The sequence below is a fragment of the Heteronotia binoei genome, chromosome 10 (assembly GCF_032191835.1).
Source record: "Heteronotia binoei isolate CCM8104 ecotype False Entrance Well chromosome 10, APGP_CSIRO_Hbin_v1, whole genome shotgun sequence".
Classification (NCBI taxonomy): Eukaryota; Metazoa; Chordata; class Lepidosauria; order Squamata; family Gekkonidae; genus Heteronotia; species Heteronotia binoei.
Genome location: NC_083232.1, coordinates 36,339,171 through 36,366,145, shown reverse-complemented (window position 1 = coordinate 36,366,145; position 26,975 = coordinate 36,339,171). Strand labels below are relative to the sequence as shown.

The 26,975-nt window shown below is 40.9% G+C and overlaps 1 protein-coding gene across 1 annotated transcript in view; it reads left to right on the top strand.

The window, feature by feature from the left end:
* The window catches only part of MALRD1 (MAM and LDL receptor class A domain containing 1), a 367,497-nt gene that overhangs the window by 111,676 nt on the left and 228,846 nt on the right, over positions 1–26,975 (top strand). Inside the window, exon 17 of the mRNA XM_060248396.1 lies at positions 20,614–20,859. Coding sequence (XP_060104379.1) covers positions 20,614–20,859 — 246 coding nt within the window. The remainder of the gene's footprint in view (positions 1–20,613; positions 20,860–26,975) is intronic.

Here is a 26,975-nt window from a genome sequence, read left to right as displayed (position 1 = left end):
CGTTGATGCCCACTCGCCCAGCCTTGACAGATCCCTTTGGAGAGCCTCACACAATCCTCTCTGGCTCTTACCACCCTGAAAAACTTAGTGTCATCCACAAACTTAGCCACTTCACTGCTTATTCCCAACTCCAAATAATTAATGAACAAATTAAAAAGCATCAGACCGAGTACTGAGCCCTGCGGTACCCCACTGCTTACCACCCTGCACTGTGAAAATTGCCCATTTATACTCTATATTTCCTATTAATTAGTCAGTTCCACCTTATTCTTTGCAAATGAAGACACCAGGGATAGAACATGGACCTTCTGCATGCCAAGCAGATGCTGCACCACGGAGGACTAAAATACATTATAAGCTTGTTTACAGCTTGTCTTCTGGTTCATCTCTTTAAAAAAGCCTCAGGAGCTCGAGGAGCAGTGGGGGGCTTTTGCTCCTTCTCCTGTCTTTTCCTGCTCCTAAAGAATCTCCTGTCTTTTTCCTGCTCCTGAAGAATTTGCATAATTCTGGAGCTGTGAATGGTCAGATTACGCCACATGCAGCTACAAAGTTATACAGATAACTTCCCACTGGAGGTCCGTTAGGAGCAGGGAAAAGGCTGAGATGGGGAGCCCTCCAATCATGCTGCCCATTGTCACCAAAATCAGCTTTTGAGCCTTTTAAAGGGAGGGATCTTAAACGTATTGTGACTATCTGACTGTGACTAATTAAAGTGGTGAACTTGGAAACCTCTGACAGACACTACCATGCAACCAAACTACTTCTTAGTCAAGAAAGGGGATAATGGAGTCACTGGTTCTTAGGCTGCCTCCTTCCCAAGTGCATGCAGGGTATGCAGAAGGACTGACTTATGCCAATCAGCTTGCTAGTACCTAATAGCTGGAATGTTTGAACCATTGAACTCAAGTATAAATCTGAGAAATAAATAAATAAACCTCAGTTTGTGGGTTCTGTGGGACAGAACTTGAAATTAAACTTGCAATAATTCAAAGAGATTAAAACATTGTTATTTTTCACTTAGCATCATATCAAGTAGTAAAAACATTGCAACACAACAGAAAGTGATCTTTTAAAGTACAAACAATTAATGTTTCCCTGCTTCACAGCTTGCCACCCCCAAAGCTCATATTTTCTTCTTGTTGGTGACCCAGGAAGTCTCCAGAATTCACCAGGTACAGGCAAGAGCTCTCCTGGTTTGGGGTGCTCCTCTGTCCCCCAAATCAACCACTCTTACTGGTAGGAACCTGGAAATAATTACAGTGTGCCTACAAAAACTTGAAGTGATATAAGTGATATAAGGACTTCAGATATGTCAGGACAACACTCTTGGTTTTAGGCAAAACTCAGTGGTTTGAAGCAAATTCTATTATAGAGCAAAACCAGAGCATCGCTCTTGATGTGCCATCATCACTTTCAGTATAAATAGACATTTTGCAACACCTCTCCTCACTCCTGGAAAGTCCTTCCCCCTCCCCCACTGGAATAAGTAAAGGCCAATACTATGCTGGGAATTATTAGGAAGGGAATTGAAAACAAATCAGCCAGTATGATAATGCCCCTGACAATTATTTTTATTTGTTTATTTCTGCAGATTTGTATTCTGCCCTTTCCCATTAGGGCTCAGGGCAGATTCCGACAAGTCAAACAATTAAAACCAACACCTCTATAAATAAGCAATAAAATAGTCAAACAATTAAAACATGTTAAGGTTAAAACAGTTGAGCCACAAGCTCAGATTTAATTTAAGGCAGCGTGGGTAATGTAGGCACTTAAATTTAGAGCTTAGGTGTCCAAGGAATGTCAACTGTCTCTGCCCGATTTTCCTCCAGTCTAGATGTTAATCAGTATTAATCAGTGTTGGGAGGCCAGTTAAATGGTATAGCAAACCAAGGATGCCCGCCCACCTCATCCAAAGGCCTGGCGGAACAGCTCCATGTTACAGGTCCTTCGGAATGATAACAAATCCGGGAGGGCCCGAATCTCCATAGGGAGCTGATTCCATCAGGTCAGGGACAGAGCCGAAAAAGCCCTGGCCCTGGTTAAGGCAAGGCAAACATCCTTTGGGCCAGGGATAGTCAGAAGATGTTGAGAGGCCAATTGTAATGACCTCCAGAGCTCATATGGGAAGAGGTGGTCCTTTAGGTATGCCAATCCCAGGCCATGTAAGGCTTTAAACGTCAGTACTAGTACCCTGAAACGGATCCAGTACTCAATTGATAGCCAGTGCAGACTGAGCAGCATCAGCCGACTGCTCACCCATACAGGTGATTCAATCAGCAATCGTGCTGCTGCATTCTGCACCATCTGGAGTTTCCGGGTCAACCTCAAGGGCAAGCCTGCGTACAGCGAGTTACAGTAGTCCAACCTGGAAGTGACCGTTGCATGGATTGCCTTAATTACCTTAAGCATGGTGTTAAGAGCCTGTGATTAAGGTATAAGCACATCAGCAGGGCAGTCTTGCTTCCCTCCTCTGCTTTCCACACATACTGAGCCCTTCTGCATCTACCCTTTCCTGCTCCACCCCTTCCTGGCTCATTCCATTCCTAGCTAGGAGTTACACTCCTTGACATTTTGTGGTTGGCTCTGCCTCCTGCAGCAACCATTTTGTGGTTAGTGCCACCACCTGTAGCAGCCATTTTGTGGTTGTGGTCAGCACGCTGTGTCAGAATTCCTGCAGCTCAAAAAAGTTTGGAGTTCCTTGCATAAAGGATTGGATATGGAATTGTATTGATTAAACAGAAAACAATAAATGACAAAGTTCCAATTTGTGGGACTTTGTCATGGCAACTTTCCTTGGCAAATGTGGTCCATTTGCTTCTCATTCAACATTCCTTGACTACCTTGCAAACATTTCAGTGGACCTTTCTGCTAGGATGATATTTCGTTTACTTCAGACAAAATACTATTTATAAACACTGGGCACTTAGATAACAGACCCAGCAAGTCAGTAACCTTTTCTTTTTTGAAAAAAAGAATGACATGAACAGGAAGGTGAATTTAAATCATGGGATTACAGCCAGATCTGAAGCTTTGTTGAAACTACTGTATTAACAGGTAGTAACTCTGGCTGCTGGGTCAGATTCTAGGTAAGAAATAATGAGGAGGAAAAGAACTTTGGCAGAATTCTCTGCAGTCACCTATATTGGTTAGGGAACATACTTTTGGATGCTGTATGTGTTTGCCACTACGTGATCCAGCTTGCTTCTAGAAATAAGGGAGATGAATAGAATTTAGAGTGAGAGTAGAAAACTCTTCAGAATATTTTTTTTTTTTAGTAGCTGCTATTCCTTATCAATAACATACATTTTCAATTTCTGTCAAAGCATGTACGCAAAATGACCTTTCAACTCCTGAAAGCATGATGCAAGAAAGTCTAAATATGTACTTTACTTTTCAACGGCCCCTGACAACTTCCATCATTGACCTTCTCCTCCTCCTCCTCCTCTGGAGACATATAATATTAGTGAGCCCCATGTCCACAGTGTTTTTATCTAGAAACATCAAGCCACACTAGCTACTCATTGCAGAGCTAAAGGGTTGATATCGGTAGCAAATTTATGACTAGAAAGTGCTATTATTTACAAATACTATTAGGCAATTGTAATAACAGCTTTAATTCTACAAGGCTAAAGTAAGCTGCAAGTCTTGCTATTGTCACTTTAGCACAGAGCTGTCAAACATAAGGCCCAAGGGCCAGAACTGGCCCATCCAGGTCTCTTATCTGTTCCGCAAACCACTGGTGTGACACAGGGAACAAGAGGCTGCTCTGGGGAGAGAGTGGACCAAGCCATTCTCATCATGGCTTCAGTGTGGCAGAACAACCTCGTTTGCAGCAGTCAAGCAGAACCCATTCACTTCAGTGGCAGCTACACTGGTTAGTTGGAAGCCACCACAACCCTCATGCTGCCTCAGGGTTCCAAGATGCCTCTCAACTCAACCTGCAGCTCCAAGGATGCTGTCCTGGATGGCTGTGGAATTGGAGTTTGCATGTGGGGGGTTGTAGATGATCCTCTACAGGGGCTTGCCGGCAACCAGTGCTGTTGCCATATGGGGGGCATTCTTCAGCAGTTTTTTCCACACATTGGAAATCTAGTTCTCCCACTGTGCACATGACATGGGGGTTGGGCCTCCATCCCTCATGGAACACCTGGTGGCCTTCAGCTGTAGGTAGCGGCCACCTCATGGGGGGATGTGAGCAATCTCCAACTATATTGGTCACTAAGTGGCCTGAGGCCTCTGCTCCTTAGGGTTGCCAAGTCTCCCATGGCCTTCAGTGGGGGACTCTATGGTACCATAGAGTTTTCCTCCCAAATTGCTAGAGTATCTGGGAAAACCATAGCGTTTTCCCAGAAACGCCCAGAGTAGCTGGTGCATGATGTCACCAGCATGATGATGTCACTTCTGAGTGATGTCATCATGCAGAGGACGTCAGGCGGGGACCCCCCCACCATCCTGTAGCAGGTCAGTGTTTTGGGGACCCTCAAAGTGGGAAAAAAAACATCCCTTCTGGGGGCATGGCAGATTTACTGCTCCCCCATCAGACAATCTAGCAACCTTCAGCATGGTGTGGCTGCTTCAACATGGGGGTTGCACTGCTTACCAACAACCTGCCATGGATCATCTTGAAGCCTTGGCTACTGCCACACAGGCATCTTCAGCTTACTGGGTTTGGCTTGGCTTAGATCTTACTATGCACATGGCCTTGTGCCTGAGCCACCGCAGATGGAGGGGGTTAGTTCAATTAGTATTCCTAGTTCCCTTCCATGGTAGCGGGAAGAGCTCACAAAATCCAGCTGCTTTGCTTTGTTACCCTGGGACTTGGGCTCATAGCATTGGCAGTGGGAGTGGGCTGGAGGGAAGTTTGTCCCTATCTTGGCAACACAGGGGCATCTGCACAGTGCTGCACCTCTGGCTACCCAGTCTGCCCATATGGGTTTTCCTCAGCATCACACTCTCTAGTTTATGGGACCTTGCAGTGGAGACACACCAATGCAGAGCTTACCAGCTTATAAAGTTTGTATCTCCAGTACCTGGCATTACATTTTATGGCACACCTGGCCCAACCCAACAAAGTGAAATTTACTTCAGATCTGGCCCTCATGACAAATGTGTTCGATACCTCTGCTTTAGCTAAATGTCTTATTTGAAATTTTGAGAGCTCCATTTACAGCCACATATACAGACATTGTATCTGTTCATGTTGTTTTCAGATGTTTTCCCCTCCTAGCTGTGTGTGGTTTTGAAGGAGTTGTGTTTTCTGAATGACTAAATCTGATGTTAGCATGGCATTGGCTTCGATTCACCAGAGTATATCCATGACCAGAATGATTTTCATTCATGGAATGTTACTTTCTCACTTTCTTCCTCGTGCAGCAGCCCAAAATGCCCCATTCCAAATGTTACTTTTAGGGATTACTCTACAAGCAACATTTGGGGTTGCAGCAGAGATTAGGAGGCAAGAAAGTTGCTCTATGCTAGCAGAATTTTTTCCATCTGTAGAACTAACTTTTATCCCAGTTTTTCAAAAAGTATCACTTTATTTCACTGTGATGTGAAAAATTCTGCATAGACAATAAACTTTCTCTTAACTTGATTGGAAGAGACTATTATTATAAAGCATTTAAAAGAATTTGGACAGCAAATCGACACACAATTTTATGAAAATAGAAAATTGTTTTCTATTTAAAATCAATCACATTTTTTATTTATTTTTGAATTAAATGAATGCTAAAGTATTGATACCAGAAGAATCATGGATGAATTTTTCATGTATCTTTTAAAGGGAGTATTAGCCGCAAATTGTCTCAGTTGGGAGGATTTATATAAAAACAGCTCTGCTGGATTAGATGTAAAGCTCCCCCTAGTCCTGCAGCCAGTTTCTCTCTGATGCCCCTAGAAAACCTACAAGCAAGATACAGAAGACACAACCTTTCCCTTTGCTGGTTGTATATGTAGGAAATATATTTAAGGAAATTTAAAGAAATAAAAATAAATAAATAATATGCTGCCTCTCCAGTGACCTACTTGAGAGTCTCACAAAACAAACTTCATAAAATTATAAGACATTATAAAGATCATTAAAATTAACCATCAGTTGAAAAAGCCATAAGCCATAAAAACCTGGCTGTCATTGCTTCAAGCTCTGGTACTCAGAAACTTACTGCTTCTGAACTTTCCTCTTGCCTTTGTCCTGCAATTGAAGTTGACTCCTTTTTCCAAGCTGTTTTTAGCTGTATTTTTTCCCCTTGTCTTTATTCCCTCTCAGGTCTAGTAACAATGTAGAGAGGGCCAGATTTGGTTATGTAAATAGTGGTGGTGGGAAGTACCATTAGGTTACATTAGGACTTAAGATGACTCCTCATGGGGTTTTCAAGCCAAGAGATGTTCAAAGGTGCTTTACCATTGCCTGCCTCTGTGTAGCAACCCTAAACTTCCCTGGTGAACTCCCATCCAAGTACTAACCAGGGCCCACCCTGCTTAGCTTCTGAGATCTGATGAGATCAGACTAGCCTACACCAGGGGTCCCCAATCCCCGGGCCGTGGACCAGTACCAGGCCATGGCCTGTTAACAACCAGGCCGCGGAGTGGGGCAGAGGCACCACACCACCACTTTTGCTTGCCTGGGTCCCAGGTGGACAAAATTGCACTTGCTGTCATCCAAAATGGAGTTCAGGTTCTCAACCCATTCAGGATCAACATCTCTAGCAAAGATGATCCACAGGCGTTTCTGCAGTTCCCCTCACAGCCTCACTCTGAAGCACTTTCATTTGCCTGTGTTCCAGGTGGGCAGAAGGGGCAGCATGGCAGTGACCTTTGCCTACCCCTCATTTAAAGACTCCCATGAAGGGCAGAGACAGGGTGTGGGCAGGGGGGAGCCTTGGGCAGCAAAAAACCCAGCACTCCCACCCCCACCGGTCCATGGAAAAATTATCTTCCACAAAACTGGTCCCTGGTGCCAAAAAGGTTGGGGGCCACTGGCCTACACCATCCAGGTCAGGTCATACTGTACTGAGGAGAATTAATCCTTTTTGCGCTATGGGCTCATTCCTAATGAGGGCCCGATGCTGTTGCCATTTTTGTTTAAAACTCACACACACAAGGTCCATTCTCAGATTTCCCGGTGTCATATCTAGCATTACTGTATGAGAGAGGAGTTAATTTCTCTGTGCAGGTCCCATAGAAATTAATAGACCCTGGATTGCAGAGGCTCTTTTTTCCTTGCTAGAAGAGTTTCATGTTGTTTGTGCTGGTATTAATTGAATGCCAAAATGTTTTAAAATAGAACATGCTTCTTATTGGACTGCTAAAATAAAACCTAACTTCTGTATTCTTCCCCTTTCCACAGTTTTGAGCTCCTCTTTAAAAAACACACTGGGGAATGTTCTGCTGGCATATCTCACTCATATATTTCTTTTTTATTGCTGCACAACAAAGGAATCTGCATTGCGATTAGGGAACCTATCTCCCTTTGGAAAAACTGCCAGGCAGGTGTCTTTGATTCTTTTGAAGAGGCACTATCAACTCAAGCTACTCTATTGTGTACTTTTGAAGCCAATAAGCAGCACAATCCAACTTGAAGATAAGCCTATACCTGGTTTACAACCCCAGACTGTATCTTAGTAGCACTCAAATTGTAGATGATTTAACTTAAGCATCTTGTGATATATTTACAGTTTAATTACAGTGATGAAAAGAAGTTGCTTTAGGTTTAACAGTCATGAATGGAAAAGGTGATTTCACCACAGATAAAGCACCAACAATATCCAACAGTAAAAAAGCAATTCTTGAATGCATTATACAGTGAATGTAATTTCCTCAGGAAGTTCTTCCTAGCTCAGGGAATAAAATGAAATCCTGTAAACAGGCAGTTCTAAATCAGCATTTAGGCTGCTTTGTGAGTGATGATGTAGAAGTCTTTTTTGAGTATCAACTTTGCATTGAAAAAAAGGAAATTACTGATTAAAAGATTTTTCATGCCATTTGATTGGCTGTTGTTATCAAAATCCTGCAGATTAAGTTTAGACAGACCTTTTCAGAAGTTTCAAAAGGTGAAATATTTTATGCTATGCTTTTCTTTTATGGCTCAATATACGTTATAATTCCAAAAAATAATACTAATACAGTAAAACCTCATGCCTGCAGCTTAAGCCCATTAAAAGCCCTTAAGAATAAAACAGCCTTACAGAACACCCTAAAAACTTCTAAACATAGCATTCCCTCACTTTATATATTTTGAGGCTTAATGTTTTAGTATCTCAAAATTCATCCCGGGCCTTGTATCTCCACTCGATACGATTCTGCGAGGGGCTTTTTCCCCATTAATGTTTTCTAGCTTATTTGACTTTATGCTATTTTGAATACACAGAGCAACTTCACCCCAACACATGCATCTCTCTCCTGTCTATAGACTTTAGATACAGGGACAATAGTGTCTCATTGATTTATTCCATTCGACCAGGTTTCTGAAAAACCCACTGTCTACATTACTATTTAGCACAAAGGACTCCAGCTTGCTGATCTTGGCTTGAAGATATCTAACACTGGGATATAGGCACCAGGATGGAGGCCCCATATATTTAACCTGGCAGCCAAAGTCCTAATGCCCAATAGATAGATAGATAGATGATAGATAGATGAATTTATTGTCATTGTTCTCAACAAAAAGAGAGCAACGAAATGAGGTGCTCTTCCACAAACATACCAACACATCAAACACACATATTCATAAACCATTTAAATACATCTAAAACCATTAAACCATTTAAACCATTAAAACCATTTAAATACATCTAAAACGGATAAACATTCATAAAACCATTAAAACCATTTAAACCATTAAATAAACATTCATAAAACCATTAAACATTCATAAAACCATTAAAACCATTTAAACCATTAAATACATCTAAAACAGATAATCCTTCATAACCCTGCATTTAACCTAACCACAGCACTTGGATAGAAACTGTCCTTAAATCTGTTTGTCCTAGCCTTCAACACTCTATATCGTCTACCTGACGGTAAGATCTCAAAAAGCAAATGGCCCAGATGTGTATGGTCCCTTAGGATCATTTGTATCTTCCTTTTACATGCCATATTATACAGATCCACCAATGAGGGGAGAGAACATCCACAAATCTTTTGTGCTCTTCTCGTCACTCTTTGGAGCACCCTTCTCTCTGCTTCCGTGCAGCTCCCAAACCACGCGCAGAGGCAATAAGATAAAATGCTCTCAATGGAACTACGATAAAAGGCAACCAGCAGACTCCCTGACAGTTGTAGTGATCTTAAGAGTCTTAAGTAGTATAGTCGTTGCTGGGCCTTTTTCTCTAGAGCTAAAGTATTTGCCCCCCATGTTAGATCCTGTTTCATGGTAATTCCCAGAAACTTCCATTCTGTCACCTGTTCTACCATAACACCATCAATAAACAACGGCTGGGTGTCCAAACTACTCTTCCTGTAATCCACTATAATTTCCTTCGTCTTAGTTATATTTAAAATAAGATTATTTACTTTACACCAAAGGGACAGCTGTTGAACTTCCCTCCTGTACGCAGACTCATCATCCTCAGAGATGAGCCCATGGCAAAAGGTGGAGCTTTTTGTTATAGAAGCAGAATGATCCCAGATCCAAGAAGCCATGGCTGCCTCATGTTGCCATGTGTCCTGTGTCAGGCACAACGAGGAGCCCTCTTAGAGGGCAGAGAACATGAATTTCTAGTTTCTAGTTAACTAGCTGATAGCCAGTGTGGTGCAGTAGTGAGACTGTCAGATTGAACCTGTACTTTTCAAGTTGTATTTCCCCCTCTCTGCCATGAATATCCCTGGGCGACCTTGGGCCAATCACTCTCTCACAACCTCACCTACTGCCCTCAGCTTTTTGGAGCTTTTTGGAGCCTTTTTATCCAGACAGGGCACCTGTTCAGTGTTGTCCAAGCAGAAATACTAGATTTTAGCAGTCAAAGGCTTGGTGGAAGAGCTCCTTCTTACTGGCCCTGCAGAACTGTAATAGATCTAATATGAAAAAATAAACTACATAGATAGCTGTTGCTGCTATCTATGTTTGTTTTTATGATATTATTTTAACTCTGTTGTTTTACTGTTGTAAGCCGCCCTGAGCCTGCTTGTGAGACAGGGTGGGATATAAATCCAAACATTAAATTAAACATTAAATTAAACCCGTGTGTTTTACAGAGCTTAATTCCTTTTCGTGAGAAACATTCCAAAGCCCCCAAATTTAGACAAATTTTAGATGAAAAGTTTTATTCTAATTTTCATCAATGCTTTTTTTATTTCGAACACCTCTACATCTGATTCTCCTTGAAACTAATTGCATTGTTCAAGTATTGCTTTTTTAAATGAGGTGCATTTGTTACATTCCCTGTGCTGACATGTCATTAACTGTACACATTCAGAATTATGATAAGAGCACTTCATTCCAGGTATTATGTCTTTGGGACATGTTATTGAGAAAATGCTACTTTAAACTATTTTAAAAAACACATAAAATTCAACTGTATAATAAAAGAATAATAATGTAGCATTTGTCATAGATAATGCAGAAAAGATGGGTTTTACACTAAATGGAACTGCAAGGATCCTGTGTCTTTCCCATGGATGTCCCTCACTTTTGCCAAATCAAAGTACAGAGATTTGACCTTTAGGTATATTAAAAGCAATTCAAAATAACCAAAGGCAATAATGTCAGTGCAAAATTCATGATTCTTTCAGCAGTCAGACACACATTAATGCATTCAAAAATAAAATGCCTGATCAAATTATCTCTGTGTATAAATTAGTAATGAGATTCATAGTATAAACCAGTATGCCTTTGGAAATAACATGTGAACTGGTAGCTCCTCTGTTTAGTCAATGCAAAAATTAAGGATTTCTCATCTTTGATCCTATAATGGTTAGGGACACTTTTCATGTCATTATTTCATCCCATGCATCTCTATCCCAGTTCACTAGAAATCAGGGGAATTTGTTTCTTATATGCAGGGGTGAATTCTAGCAGGAGCTCCTTTGTAAGCTCTTGGAGGATTGGCTACATCATGGGAGTGTGGCCTAATATGCAAAGGAGCTCCTGCTAGAATTCCACCCCTGCTTATATGTCATGAAGAAAGGGTGAGAACTGAACATGGAAATGCTGTTTTCACACTATGCATGTGTTACCCTCTGAACAATGAAGGTGCAGCCACCCTTACACACCACCTGACTGATTGTCAGCGCTTCACAGCTTTGCCTGTCTCTCAGGTCACCCAAAGATTACATCATTTGGAGTTACCTCCAGGGAATGGGGGGATGGGGAGGTGTGTGCTTGCAGATCCAGCTTGGGAAGAGGTTGAGATAAGGTATAGGTGCATGGAACTTTCTCCTTGCTGTGGATGTGCAGCTTGAAGTTTAAGAGAAAAGGAGTGCTGACAGGCAAGAATGCCTGCAAGAGTGCCAAAAGGAAAGAGGGACTGGTGGAATCCAGTGACATATAAGTTATAACTATCTTAGATGTAGTCAGGGCTTTTTTTGAGCAGGAATGCACAGCAACACTGTTCCGGCTAACTTGGTGACAGGGGTGTGGCCTAATATGCAAATAGGCTCATGCTGCGTTTTTTCTACAAAAAAAGCCCTGGATGTAGTCATATTGCAAACTTCAACAGAAAACACCTTGGCAAGTCAGCTGTCTTGATCACACATTATGCTTGTGTTTAGTGTTTAGTTGGAATCACTTTGGTGGTGGTGGTGGTTGAAGTTCTTCTTGAGCAGCTTTGCATTTAGACAACAGGCACTTGTTCTGTCAGAGCGGGTCATTGCAGCTTGTAATTGCTTTGGCCCAGTCCAAAATCTGAGTGATATTTGGGTAATTAAAGTGACTTATATGTATTATAAAACATGGAATCATTTGCAATTCATCCCCTCTTTGTACCTGCGCAGTCAGATGCAACTTTAAATGACTACTATCAGCTAGATTGCATGGCCTGCTTTTTTCGATTGAGCAGTTAAGGACATCTGCTCGGGAAGTGAAGGCAATAAATGATTGTAAAGCAATTAATGCTTTATTGTATGCAGTCATTTTTTTTTCCTCAGACCAGGTCTCTCAAAGTATTGCAGAAATGAGGGCTTATGATAAAACTAAAACTACTGTCTTTTCAAACAGCATAGATGGACATCTGCTAAAACACATGTAGTCCTATAAGTATTGGGGCATTGTATTTCATTTGTATGGTACATGGACTGCACATTGCCAACATAATAATCTGTTTAAGGCATTACTTAATTTGATTGTGTCAGTGGCATCCATTTTGTTCTCGCTGTGGTTTATGCACACAAAGTTTATGCCAAAGTCCCTGTTGTGCCTCACTCAGAGATACTACTCTGGCTTGATGGGTGCAAACCAAACAAAGAGAGGACCTGGGATCGAATCTCAGGCCTAATACTCTGGCTAGCTGTTTACCATAGAGATACATCTTCTAGCATTGCCTTTTCAGTATTTGAGGATGCATTTCTGAATAAAGGCAGGAAAGATACAAATCAAGAAATTAACTATGCCGGCCTGATCTGGATAGCCCAGTCTTGTCAGATCTTGGAAGCTAAGCAGGGTCTACTATGGCAAGTACTTGGATGGGAGACTTCCATGGAATACCAGAGCTAGAAGGCAGGGACAGGCTTTATTCAGCCACCTCCCTGTAACCCGGCCAGTTCACATCACCTCCACCTGTTCTCACTTAGTTGTGAGGGCTGTTTTCCCCACATGAGTCTATCATGGCCCTAGCCATGGTGAATGAGGGGAATCTCCATGTTCAGAGCTACTAAACCTCTGAATCTCTGAGTCAAGAGACAACATCAGGAGATGGTCCTGGCCTCTATTCCCTGTTGTTGCCCTTCCAGAGGAACCAGTTGGCCCCTTTGTGAGACAGGATGCTGGACTGGATGGACCACTGGTCTGCTGCAGCAGGGCTGTTCTTATGTTCTTATAGGTCCTTCTCCCAGCTCATTATGCTCTTGTCCTGGCCACTGTGCCCTTTCTGCAGAGTTAAGCCTGTGGGGAGTTGGTCTGCCTGGGTTATGTGGGAAAAGTTCCTTCTGGGTTCCCTCTGATCCAGGAATGTCATCTTCTGAGTCTCCAGGAGGTTTGGAACTCTCTAGCCAGCAAAGATTCCAAGCCTAACTGCCCACTGTTCCTTCCCAGTTGCATTAAATTGACTGTATGTCTATGTTTGGAAAACCAGTTGTTCATACAGTATGAACACCTCTACATCTTATTAAATGGAGATTTACAATGAACTGATGCAACTAATTTTCAGGCAAGCATGCATAGAACCTGCAGAGTTTTTTCTCCGCATTGACAGTAGCAGAAGTTTTGATCCATTAGCATCAGGGCTTTTTTTGAGCAGGAATGCACAGGAACACAGTTCTGGCTGACTTGGTTTCAGGGGGTGTGGCCTAATATGAAAATGAATTCCTGCTGGGCTTTTTCTACCAAAAAAAGCCCTGATTAGCATCAAAAAGAAATCAAAATATCAACAGGATACAATTTTAGGATGAGCCCAGCCATTACAAAATAGGACTCTTAGCCAGAGAGTTATGTTTAGAAAATATAGCTGGAGTTATGAGGTCTTTTTTTTTGGGGGGGGGGGGAGCAGCAAAATAGAGAAGCCCCAGTTAGGCTAAGGGTGCAGTTTCACAAATATATGAAATATAAGTTTCAGAATTAAAGCAGAAGTTTTTCTTTCATGTTTTATATGTTTGTATTCATGTGTAAGATGGGATCATCGTATGCATGTAGCAGAAGGCCTGTAGTGCTAGGACATGATGTTGAGATACAAGAGTTCCTTTAAAAGGTTTTTATGTTTATTCTGTGATATATATTCATAGTATATTGGTCTTGTTTAGATATAAAAACAGTGTAGTTATTAAAGACAATACCTTTATTGTATAGAGAGCTGGTGGTATAATGCACAGTAGCTCAAAATAAACTAATGCCCTCTGAGACCATTTTTCTGCTGCAGCATCCACACAAACTGCAGGAGTTTTCTGTTCATGGAAACACTGATTTGTATAAATGGCACCATGTAATGAATCCTGTCAGAATGGGATCCTGGCTATGGTCTTTTGTGCTCCTAAGATGATCTCATGGGGGCGAGGGGAGGAAATTGTTCTTTGGAATTTTCTGTTTCCATTTTTAAAAAATGCATATTATAGTTAGGAAGGACTATTGATGAGTTCCTCTGACTTTCAACAATGAAACTCTTATTCACTGTTACTAATAGCCAGTTTCACAGGGATTACTTACATGCAATAGTAGTGGCTTGTTATTAGCACACAAGTCATTATCTTTTGCCATGGACTCTTTATTCCCACCCTTTTATCTGTTAACTGACAAGTAAAGTACAACACTGCTACAGCAATTAAAATGAAAATGCATTTATTTTCTAGAAAAGAAGGTGGAACACTACATTGAAAAAGAGTGAAATAGATTTTTAAGAGAACCATTCCATTTTTTAAATTGTCCCATTGCTTATTTCATCTTAAACATTCGGAAGTGTTGCCTACCAGCCTACCAACATTATTTGCTGGCAGATTTTTCTTTCCCATTATTTCTGTCTAATGTAGCTTTATTCAGGAGTTCTTTGATTATTAATGTCTGTATGGAAGGAACAGGTTAGGATTGTACCCAGTGGCCCCCTGACAGCCCATATGTTAAAGCAGAGATGTCAAAAGTGTGGCCTGAGGGCTGGATCAGGCCCCCAGAGAGCTCCTATCAGGCCCACGAGCAACTCACTGTCATCTGCTTCCTTCTCTCTCTCTTGCTTCCATCTGAATCACAGCTTGCTTTGCCAGGCTTGGTCAATCACACAGAAGTCACAGAACTAAGCCTCTATTTTCTCCATTGGCTGATTTCTGTAATGAATGCCAATAAATCAAAAGTAGGTTTGCAACTTCAACACCTGAACAGCATACTCAAGATTGCTACAGCAACATTGTCTTCAGATTTTGATGCAGTAATTTAGAGCAAGAGGTATCAGTTATCAGAAACTGTGAAATAAACAACATATTGCAAGAGTGCTAATCTTTTAAGCAAGTTTTAACGTTTTTTAAAAAAATCTTTAATTGCATTTATCTGTGTCATTTATAAAGTTTACATATCCACTACCTGGCGTCACATTTTATGATACACATGGCTTGGCCTGACAAGGTCTCATTTATGTCAGATCCGGCCCTAGGGTTGCCAAGTCTCCACCATAGTTTCCCCTGAATTGCTAGAGCACCCTCGCACAACATGCTCAGTGCAAAATGTCACTTCCAGGTGACGTTATCACACCATGCGCCACCTTGCATGATAGGGCTCTTTGGGGGTGGGGATCCTTCTGGTGGCCTGCTCTGTGCCAGTGGGTTGGGGGCCCCAAAACTGGGGGAACCCTGCCCCCAGTGGGAGCTTGGAAAGCCTATCTGGCCCTCATAACAAATTAATTTGACATCCCTGTGTTAAAGGGTTCTTTTGCACTGATATTTCACACAGTTTTCACACAGCCTCGTGGCGCAGAGTGTTAAAGCTGCAGTACTGCAGTCCTAAGCTCTGCTCACGACCTGAGTTCAATCCCCAGTGGAAGCTGGGTTTTCAGGTAGCCGGCTCGAGGTTGACTCAGAACTTCCATCCTTCCAAGGTTGGTAAAATGAGTACTGGGGGGAAAGTGTAGATGACTGGGGAAGGCAATGGCAAATCACCCCGTAAAAAGTCTGCAGTGAAAACATTGTGAAAGCAATGTCACCCCAGAGTCGGAAAAGGCTGGTGCTTGCACAGGGGACCTTTCCTTTCCTGCACTGATATTTCACACAGTTTTCCCTTTGTTCATATATAGCAGTGGTTCCCAACCTTTTTGGCATCAGGAACCGGTTTAGTGGAAGATAATTGTTCCACGGACTGGGTGGAGGGGGCGGGGGGATGGTTTCAGGATGATACAATTGTGTACTTTATTTCTATTACATTGTAATATATCATGAAATAATTATACAACTCACAGCCCGGTTGCTAACAGGACATGGACCGGAACCAGTCCATGGTCCAGAGGTTGGGGACCCTTGATATATAGTACTATAGAAAATGGAGGAAAATACTAACAAGACCCTTCATGTCTGGGCTTGTGCCTATTTTGCTAGCATAGATACAGATACTACAAATCTTAGAAAGCCAAAACATGGCAGTATACTTGCTGTGAAATATACTTGCGTGCTGCATTTCCACCTAATATTTGCATGTCTTAAGACACAGGTGTGAAAAATGTTCAGTGCCCCCTGGCATTGTAGCCAAAATATGCATGGCCTCTGTGACAAATGAGAGATTGCAAAAAGGTCTTCAAGGGCCTTTTGAAGCCATTCGAGGGTGGTGGGGACTGTAACTAGGAAGCTGTATAAGGAATTAGACAAGCAATCACTGTAATGAAACATGTAAAGTGTTACTACTGTGATCATAGTGAATGATTCCCAGGTGCAGAGATTTACAGAAAATAAACTTCTCTTGTTTCCTTTTCTTTGTGAAAACCAAGTGTGTGCAAGCACTTGAGTGGAAAGTGGAGACATTGGTGTTAGGCTTAGTATTGTTGTTGAAATCACAGCTGTGCACTCTTATCGCCATTATATATTTCAAATCTTTCAAAGGGTAGGCTTTTTGACTGCATCGATCCTCATCATGTCTGTGCAGTCATTATTGCTATTTGTTGCAAATTCCCCTCAGTTCATGGGTTTGATCTCAAGAGACACAAACGTCTCCTTGGAGCCCATTACTGTCAAAGCATCTGCTGTGTGTGAGAACAAAAAGTTCACTTGCTAACAATCTCTGCAGTTCATTGCAGTGGGAAAGTTTATTGAACCTTTACAAAGAAGCCTCCACTGTCAATTAAATAGCCAGGCTGCTTTTTTTGTGTGTTGCTTCTCTTGTATCTTCAGGTCGTATTGTGAAGCATATGGCTATATCCTGTCTGCACAAGCAGAGATAGGAAGCATCCCATCTTTTCCCCTTCCACTGTTTAAAGACTTGTTGGGTAGTTGAAATTGTAATATAAATAAGATCAGCTAAAAGAGAGAAAATGGGATAAAGTTCTTTCACAGTGAGGGAAATTACCTGATCTGTGGGAAATAGTGCATGGGGAGGAGCACGCCAGAATCAACGTACTCTTCAAGTTAAGAATAATACTGTAGACTAGAGTTGCCAACCTACAGATGGGGTTTGGAAATCTTTTGAAATTACAAGTGATCTCCAGACTACAGAGACCAGTTCTCCTAGCTGCTTTGGAGAGTAGACTCTATGGAATTATATTTTGGTGAGGTCCCTCCCAAAGCCCCACTTCCAAATCTTCACAAATTTTCCAACTCAGAGTTGGCAACCCTACTGTGGATAGATGATAGAGCTGAAGGCAGATAAGGCCATCAGTGTTTGTGGTGAGCCTGTTCCTCCCATGTTCAACTCTAGTAGATGTGTTTTGCTGGCTTTTGTGTTGTTTAAAAAGCCTACCAGATCTGTTTGTCCAGAATAGCAGCAGGGCAAAATAAATACATGGGTTCACCATGGGAAATGAAGCTTCCTCCATACCACTTAACTCTCTTTAAAACAGCTGTCCTCTCTAGCCAAAACTGTTGACTTTAATGGCTGTTAATGATATAGAAAAGTTAGACTTAAAGAAATTGTGGCTCCTCACTGGTTGGATTCAGTTGGGTAGCCATTTTAGTCTGAAGCAGCAGAACAAAGTTGAAGTCCAGCAGCACCTTTAAGACCAACAAAGTTTTATTCGAGGTACAGGACTTTTTTTGTAACAGGAATGCCTTTGCATAATAGGCCACACCCCTAATGTAGTCAATCCTCCAAGAGCTTACAAGGCCTACTGTAAGCTGCAGAAGGATTGGCTACATCAGGGTGTGTGGTCTAATATGCAAAGGAGTTCCTGCTATAAAAAAGCCCTGTTGAGGTATAAACTTTTGTGCGTGTGCACATGAAAACTTATACCTTGAATAAAATGTTGTTGTTCTTAAAGGTGCCACTGGACTTGAACTTTGTTCTATGACTTCTCAAGGCATTTTTGAGTAGCAATTGGCCAACTTGTAAAACTAGCATTTAATACAATTTAATGTACATTGTTATATCAGAATAGATCTTATCTAAATCTTCTTTATTGATTCAATCTCCCACGTAGGCTTTCTCACTTCACACACCAAGCTTTTCAGAACTGCCTCAAGGGGTTGCAAAGAATTTTTTTCCCTATCACCATTGCATTTTTATCCATCTGGGTTTCCTGTCCAGGATTCTTTTGGCTTTATGGGACTTCTACATATACTTCGCCTGACCCTAAAATTTAGGGTCTATTTATTAGGGCCTAATACATGTTCTTGGAAGTAAGTCATATAGATTCAATAGTATTCATTTTGAAGTCGTAGGAATATTCTAGCCATAATTAAGTATTTGTACATTCTGTTAATTTCAGGTGAAGGAGATTATTAGTTGAAATGATGAACTTTGCCTGGGTTGGACTTAATTTCTTAATTAGTTTAGCACTTAACTTCTTAATTATATTTTATCACTTGGAGAAAACAGTGTTTTCATCTTCCCTGCCTTCCAGTTCCATAGAAGCAGCAGCAACATTTTAATTCTTTGAGGTTCCATATTTTCTGACCTAATTCCTTTTCAAAATGTTCTGAAATTAATATTTATTTTTGTGTATTGCTGAGTGTGCTGACTACTTTCAGGTTTCCTTTAAAAAAATAACCTGTATCCTTACTTTCTGTTTACTCAGAAATAAGTCCCAGTAACTTTAATATAGCTTACTTCTTAACAGGTATATTTTGGACAGAGCCCAGCATATCAGTCTTGCAAGAAGATGTATAAATAGTTCTTGTAATTCCATTATGCTCAATGTGCCTATTAATTGTGAAATTATTTTTATATGTTTCCCATTGCAATATATTTTCAAGGTCTCATCTGGCAAAACACATTTTTCTGTTTTGCTTTGTTTCCGTTTTATAGCTTATTCTGAGTCAGTGATGCTCCAAAGGGACCATCACCCAGTTAAATTACTTCAGGAAAAAAATGGAAATAAAAACATACTTAAATGTGAAACTACTGAATCAAACCATTACAGTATTCCAGCTTTATATTGTTAAGTGTAGAATGGATTAGCCCATGAAATGAACAGTCACCTCATTGGATATCTTTGTGTTAAATTCCCTGAAAGGCAAAAGAGTTAAAATATGGAGATGCTTCCCTCTCCTCCTGCCTCATCTTTAATTTCTCATTCTAAAATTTCACTTAGGTGTTTGGTATTGAAGTAGTATAATTTAGTGGCTTTCAAAGTTTTTACTTTATCAGCCATTACATTTTTGAACCCCACAATCTTGAAATTTAAAAAACCAAATACAATATCTGGGTAGTACACAATTTAATTATATAATTGTTATTAATTATTGATCTCTATGAATGCATAAATCAGGTCTTAATCTAGGTAAAGTATGTAAGAGCAACAGGAGGCAGAAAAAAGGAAAATAAGGAAGGAGAGGGGAAGGGGGAACAGCTATTGTGTATCAACTGGACAAAGCAGTAAGACCAGCTATTCATCTCAATCCTTGCATATGGGTGGAATGATGAGGCAACATTGTATGTAGGCATACTAAGTTAGAAGGCTCCCAGAAAAACAGCCGCGCACATTTTAAGGGCTAGGTAATCACAGGCAGATGTGCTTATAAAAAACCCTTAGCTGTGCAGAACTGGATGCAATGAGTAGAGTTACCAACTCTGGGATGGCAAATCAATCAGGAGCTTAGAGAGAGGAAAGACCTATAATGTATAATGTCATATAGTCCACCTTCCAAAGCACTGATTCTCCCCACCCAGAGGAACTGATATTCGTAGTGGAGATCAGTTGTAACGTCATGCCCACCTGGAGACTGTTAACTCTAGCAATGAAGTGCACAAAATGGCTGTCGCTATGGAGAATTGGTTGTTGCTGTGCACTTGCTTGATGGGGAACATCTGTAGTTCTGCCGCATAACCCCATATGTTGGAAAGTACTCTAGGGCATGTGTTCCAGGGCATGTATTCAGCTCACATAGTATGTTATCAAGAATGTTCAGCAACTTCAGCTTCATTGTCACTTTGCATGAACTAAAAATGCATCACAGAGCAAATCTAGAACTCTCTTGCAGTTGTACAGGGAATGCTGGATTTGGTGATGGTGCCAAGATTCATATCCTCTCATTACTAGTCTTTTCACTGAAGAGCTCTGAAAAACCATGGGTTGGTTCCCTGTAAGGTTGTCAACTTCCGGGTAGAGCCTGGAATTCTCCCAGAATTACAACTGGCCTCCAGACTACAGAGATCAGTTTTTGGGAGTAAATGGCTCTTTGGAGAGTGGACTCTGTAGTATTACATCCCTGTTGTGGTTCTTCCCCTTCCCAATTCCCAGGCTTCACTTCCAAATCTCCAGGTATTTTGCATCATGGGGTTGTCAGCAACTAAGTTACAAAAAAATGACTGCAACTTTGGCCTCATATGCTTTCTAACAGAAACACTGTCGTATGTTGTCTAGTAATTTCTTCTGTGAGTTAGTGAAGATGTCTTGTTTTCTTTTCCAGGTTCTTGTTCACAAGGTTTCTTGGAATGCCTAAATGGCAACTGTTACAGACCAGAACAAAGCTGCAATTTTGTGGATGACTGTGGAGATAATACAGATGAGAGAGAATGTGGAACTTCTTGCAGTTTTGAAAGAGGAATATGTGGTTGGCGGAATTCTATAGCTGATAACTTTGAGTGGGTTATGGGAACCAGCTCACCTCAAATCCTTAGACCTCCCAAGGATCACACACTGGGAAATGGGAAAGGTATGTCACCATGTAAACACAGAGAATTGAACTGCATTCATAAAGCTTATCATTGCATCCCATGGGACAAAGGGGATGCCTCAAAATGTCTGAAGGAAATATTGTTAGGAATATGTGAATTGGTTAAATCCCTGATGCCCAGATATCAGAAGCAGCTTTCAGAGTAGTTTATAAGCTTTTATTGGAATTAAAACCATTTTTAGTCCCCTTGGTTAGGTGGATGAACAAATGAAGCTGCCTTTTATTGAGTCTATTAAGGATATCAATGTCTGCTCTAACTGACAGTCTCTCCAGGGTCTCAGACAGAGGTCTTCCATATTACCTATTATCTGAACCTTTAAACTGAAAATGTTGGGGATTGAACCCAGGAGAACTTGTCATCTTTTCCCATGACTGCTAAATTTACTTCGGAGTCTTTGGTGGAGGTACCTTGTCAAAAGCCTTTTCAAAGTCCAAGTATATTATTTCTCAAAGAACTCTAAATGGTTGGTGAGACGAGACTTCCCTTTGCAAAAGCCATGCTGATTTTATCTCAGTAGGCTTTGTCCCTCGGAGTGCCTAACAATTCTATCTTTGATTACAGTTTCTACTAATTTGCTTGGGACAGACATTAGGGCAGCTGACCTGTAATTTCTTGGTTCCCTTCTAGATCCCTTCTTTCAAATTGGTGTCACATTTGCTACTCTCCAGTCTTCTGATACAGTGGCTGAATTTAGTGATAGGTTACATATACAGGTTAGTAGATCACTGGTCTCACATCTGAGCACCTTAAGAACTCTTAGGTGAATAACATCAGGACCTGAAGACTTATCAGTTCTTAAGGTACCCAGTAGGTCTAGAATTTCACCTCTGGTCATAGAATCATAGAGATGGAAGTGACCTCTAGGGTCATCTAGTCCAACCCCCTGCACAATGCAGGAAACTCACAAACACCTCCCCCTAAATTCACAGGATCTTCATTGCTGTCAGATGGCCATCTAACCTCTGTTTAAAAACCTCCAAGGAAGGAGAACCCACTACCTCCCAAGAAAGCCTGTTCCACTGAGGAATCGCTCTAGTGGTCAGGAGGTTCTTCCTAATGTTGAGCCAGAAACTCTTTTAATTTAATTTCAACCCATTGGTTCTGGTCCTACCTTTTGGGGCCACAGAAAACAATTCCACACCATCCTCTATATCACAGCCCCTCAAATACTTGAAGATGGTGATCATATCACCTCTCAGCCGCCTCCTCTCCAGGCTAAACATCCCCAGCTCCTTCAACCTTTCCTCATAGGACTTGGTCTCCAGACCCCTCATCATCTTCGTCGCCCTCCTCTGGATCCATTCCAGCTTGTCTACATCCTTCTTAAAATGTGGTGCCCAAAACTAAACACAATACTCCAGATGAGGTCTTACCAGAGCAGAGTAAAGCGATACCATCACTTCATGTGATCTGGACACTTTACTTCTGTTGTTACAGCCCAAAATTGCATTTGCCTTTTTAGCCACCACATCACACTGTTGACTCATGTTCAGCATATGATCCACTAAGACCCCTAGATCCTTTTCACACATACTACTGCTAAGACATGTCTCCCCCATTCTATAACCATGCATTGGATTTTTCCTACCTAAATGCAGAACTTTGCGTGTATCCCTGTTAAAATTCATTTTATTGGTTTTAGCCCAGTTTTCCAGCCTGTCAAGGTCATCCTGTATCCTGTTTCTGTCTTCTTCTGTGTTTTCAACCCCTCTCAATTTAGTATGATCTGCAAATTTAATAAGCATTCCCTCTATTCCTTCATCCAAATCATTGATAAAGATGTTGAACAAAACAGGTCCCAGGACAGATCCCTGAGGCACTCCACTTGTCACTCCTTTCCAAGAGAATGAGGAACCATTCACAAGCACTCTTTGGGTGCAATCTGTCAACCAGTTACAAATCCACCTAACGTTAACAGGATCCAAACCACATTTTATCAACTTGTCAACAAGGATAGTTTGTGGAACCTTATCAAGACCCTTACTGAAATCAAGATAAACGATGTCTACAGCATTCCCCCTATCCAGCAAAGTAGTCACTTTCTAAAAAAAAGAGATCAGGTTAGTCTGACATGACTTGTTCTTGAGAAAACCATGCTGACTCTTAGTAATCACATCCATTCTTTCTAAATGTTCCAGGACCAACTGTTTGATGATTTGTTCTAAAACTTTTCCAGGTATAGACGTCAAGCTGACAGGTCAGTAGTTACCCGGATCCTCTTTTTTCCCCTCCTCGAAGATGGGGACAACATTCGCCCGCCTCCAATCTTCCAGCACCTCTCCTGTTCTCCAAGAATTTTCAAAAATAATAGCCAGAGGCTCAGAAATTACGTCCGCAAGCTCTTTTAGAACCCTTGGATGCAATTCATCTGCCATGAGGACTTAGTTTCATTTAAAGAAACTAGGTGTTTATGTACTACCCCTATACTGATCCTAGGTTGGAAGTTCATACCCTCCTTATATGTTCTGTTTTTGTCATGTTGAGCACTGTTCCCCTCAGAAGAGAAGACTGAGAAAAAGTAAGAATTGAGCAATTCCTCTCTCTCTTCATTACCTGTTACAATTTCACTTTCTTGCCCTCGCAATGGGCCTACCATGTCCTTGCTCTTTTTCTTACTCTGAACATAAGAAAAGAACCCTTTCTTGTTGTTTTAGCATCTTTGGCCAGCCTGAGCTTATTTTCTTCCTGAAAATAGGGGCTGTGGCATGGATATGTGCTCCACACTTTCCACAGTGAACATAAAAGCAAAAAAGTCATTGAGCTTCTCTGCTATCTCCTTTAGCAAACCCTTTATTCCTTTGTCCCTACTGCTTTTCTGATTGTTTTCATCCTCTGGATATATTTAAAAACATGTTTATTGTTTGTCTTGATGCTTTTAGCAACCAAGTTCTTAAAATCTCTTTTTTTGCATGCCTATATTTACATTTCTTTTGCCAGAGCTTGTGGTCTCCCCCATTCAATTTATTGTGGCAGACCTTCTACTTTTTGAAAGAATACTCTTTACTTCTTCCTTGCCTTGCGTTGTTAACCATGCAGGCCTTCTTTTAGACTTGGCAATGCTTTTCCTAACCTGTGGAATGCATTCTATTTGCACTTCAATTAGTGTGGTTCTAAATAGCTTCCAAGCATCCTCTAGGGATTTGACTCTCTTCAGCTTCATTTTTACAAAACTCCTCATTTTTGTAAAGTTCCTGCTTTTGAAATCAAATGTTACAGTTATGAGTAACTTTCCATGGACCTGAATGCTGAACTTGATAGCATTGTGGTCACTGTTCATAGCTAATATAACAACCTCTATGTCTCTCGCCAAGTCTTGAGACCCACTTAGAACAAAGTCCAAGATCACTATCCCTCTGGTTATCTCTGTGACCAGCTGTTCCAGTGCACAGTCATTTATGATATCTAGGAATCTCATTTCTACAGCATGACTCAAGCACATATGTACCCAATAAGTCGAAGTCTCCCAGTATAATAACATTATCTGCTTTTGTCACCTCCCTTATTTCCTTCTCTATTTTAAGATTAGTCTCAAGGGTGGGCAGCAGTATACTTCCACTTTAAAGTAACTTTAGAGCCCAGTATTTTCCCTCATATCGCTTCTGTTGAGGAGTTAATTCCCCTGATATTTTCTAACTTATTTGATTCTATGCCCTCTTTGATGTACAAGGACTCATGTCCATCTCACAAATTATTTTATTTCCATCATTCATTGGTGCATTACATTTCATGCTATTTGTGAGAAATTCTCAGGTCCATGCCATCATAATTTCCATGGCTGTGATAATACACAGTATGCCTGTCATGTTAGAAGTGACCTTTTCTTTGCAGTGGTTGATGATATGAGATGTTTCCTCTGGAGATAGGGTAGCAGCATTTGTTTCATCCCATTTCCGAACTATACTGTTGCAAACCTATACCATCAAATGAATGCCAAAGTTAAATTCATGTCATAAAATCGATCTCTTGAGTCTGACACTAATATATATATATGCCCTGTTGTTTCCTTCGGAGGGGTAGCCTTGTAAGCAACCTTACTGTTTTTTACTGCTTAAAGCTGCATAAGCAGTAAAGAACAGTAAAGTTGTTTACAAGGCTACCCCTCAAGAGGAAACAACAGAGCTTATAACTATACTATGTAACTATACAAGCTGGGAATCACAATATTTGCAGCTAGGTTTGAGTCCATTAGCAGCTTGGAGACCAGCAAAATTTTCAGGATATAGCCAAGTTCCCCTTCAAGAATTAAGCTCTCTTCATCAGATCTGACTCTTGAAATTCTTGTTGGTCAAATACAGTTCTTCTACTGCAGAGCAACATGACTACCCTCAGAAACAATATTTGCGGTGGATGAATAGGTACACTAGAAGCAGAAGCACTCCAAACTATTTTTGCAGCCATTTAGTTAATCCCCATGGCAAATCTTTCCATATGGCATTAGATGGCTCATTTGTCTCTGTCTGCACACCAGTTCTACAGAAGCTACAAGCAGAAACAACCACTAGTCATTGACACTGCTGCCAGAAATCTTGGGGAACTGTAGCAAAAAAACTCAATTTTGCCAGCCACATTTGGTCCCATATTTTCCTTATTCAAATGAACTGTTATGAAGACAGAAGTTTTCTGTGCCTTCCCTTAGCAAAAAGGCAGACACAGGAAAGTAAGGAATCAGGCTTGGCAGTGAACAAAGAGTTTGTCTGATTCATTTTCTTCAACTTGAGATGTGTTTCCAACTATCTGCAGATCCACAACAGCACCGTATCTACATATTTTTGAGGGGGGGGGCAAAATTAAAAAATGACACCCCCTTATGGGCCATTCTATCTTATGGTCTCATAGAAAACAATGAAATCTATACCCAATTTGGCGCCCCCCTCCGTCGGAGCCTGGGGCAAGCACCCCCCTCTGCCCCCCCCCCTAGATCCGGCCCTGACCCACAAGACAATTGTGACAGTAAGGTATGGGTTAACAGAAAATCAAGGAAAACCTGTCCTGTGTGGTTACTTAGGGGACAGGTAAACTAAACTTTGTATATGATCAGTAATGCTTTTCTTTATTTTCTATTTTTTTATTATCACATTTATTTTTAATTATCACATCATCCAAAAATCACTCATAGTGATGTGGGGTCCTTCTGTTTTGGTGTACCTGTTCATCCACTGCAAATATTGTTTCAGTGTTGCTCTGCAGGAGAAGAGCTGGATTCAACCAACAAAAACACGTTCTGATACTAGACTCTACAAAACCTGAACTCTTACCTACACAAACACACATAAATCAACTATATGCCAAAGCATTTTCTGCAGTTTCTTTTTGACTAAATTTGGCCTGCCAGCCCAAAGTTTATTAGATGGTTGGAGTATTTCCATTATTTATTTTAATGATCTCAAAATTCTGCAATATGTGAAAGTGAGGAACAACCACTAGGGGCCATTTGGAAAATCAATGAATCAAGCATCACTTGATACCTTGTCCTCTTTGATGCAGTTTATATCTAACACATTTTAAAACTCATTGTGATGGATGGAGACTTCTGTGAAACCTGAAATGCTGTGTATCATCTTTGCAGTGTAATCCTAAACACAGTTAACACCCCTCTAATCCTTCCACTCTCTGCAGTGGTTCAGGAGGGCAATGTTAACCTATGAACTGATTTTTAGAAGATACTGACTGACAATCTTGTCGATTTTATAGGTTTGTATCTCTGTGGGATCTGTGTAGTTATCAGCACTTGAATACACATTTAGCATCTTTCTGAACCTTTCATCTGAAATTTACAGTAATGCTCAACTAATGAATAATTTATTTCAGGCATTTTGAGAACTCTGCATGAGGTCTTAGTTCATTTCCCCCTGCCAAGCCTGTTTTGCTTTCTTGGAAACAGTAAGCTAGAAGAGAACTTGAGGATCATCTAATTCAGTTACAGGAATAATTTATATAACATTTCACTTTTTTGAAAAAGTTTCAGTGATTTGAAAGAGACATACCACCTTAGACTCTTGCTAATAGTGTCAATTGCAAAGGTACTCAGAGCCAGTGAAAAAGAATTTCAGCTTTATAGAAATCAATGATCCATCCCTGACTCAATATAGTGTGG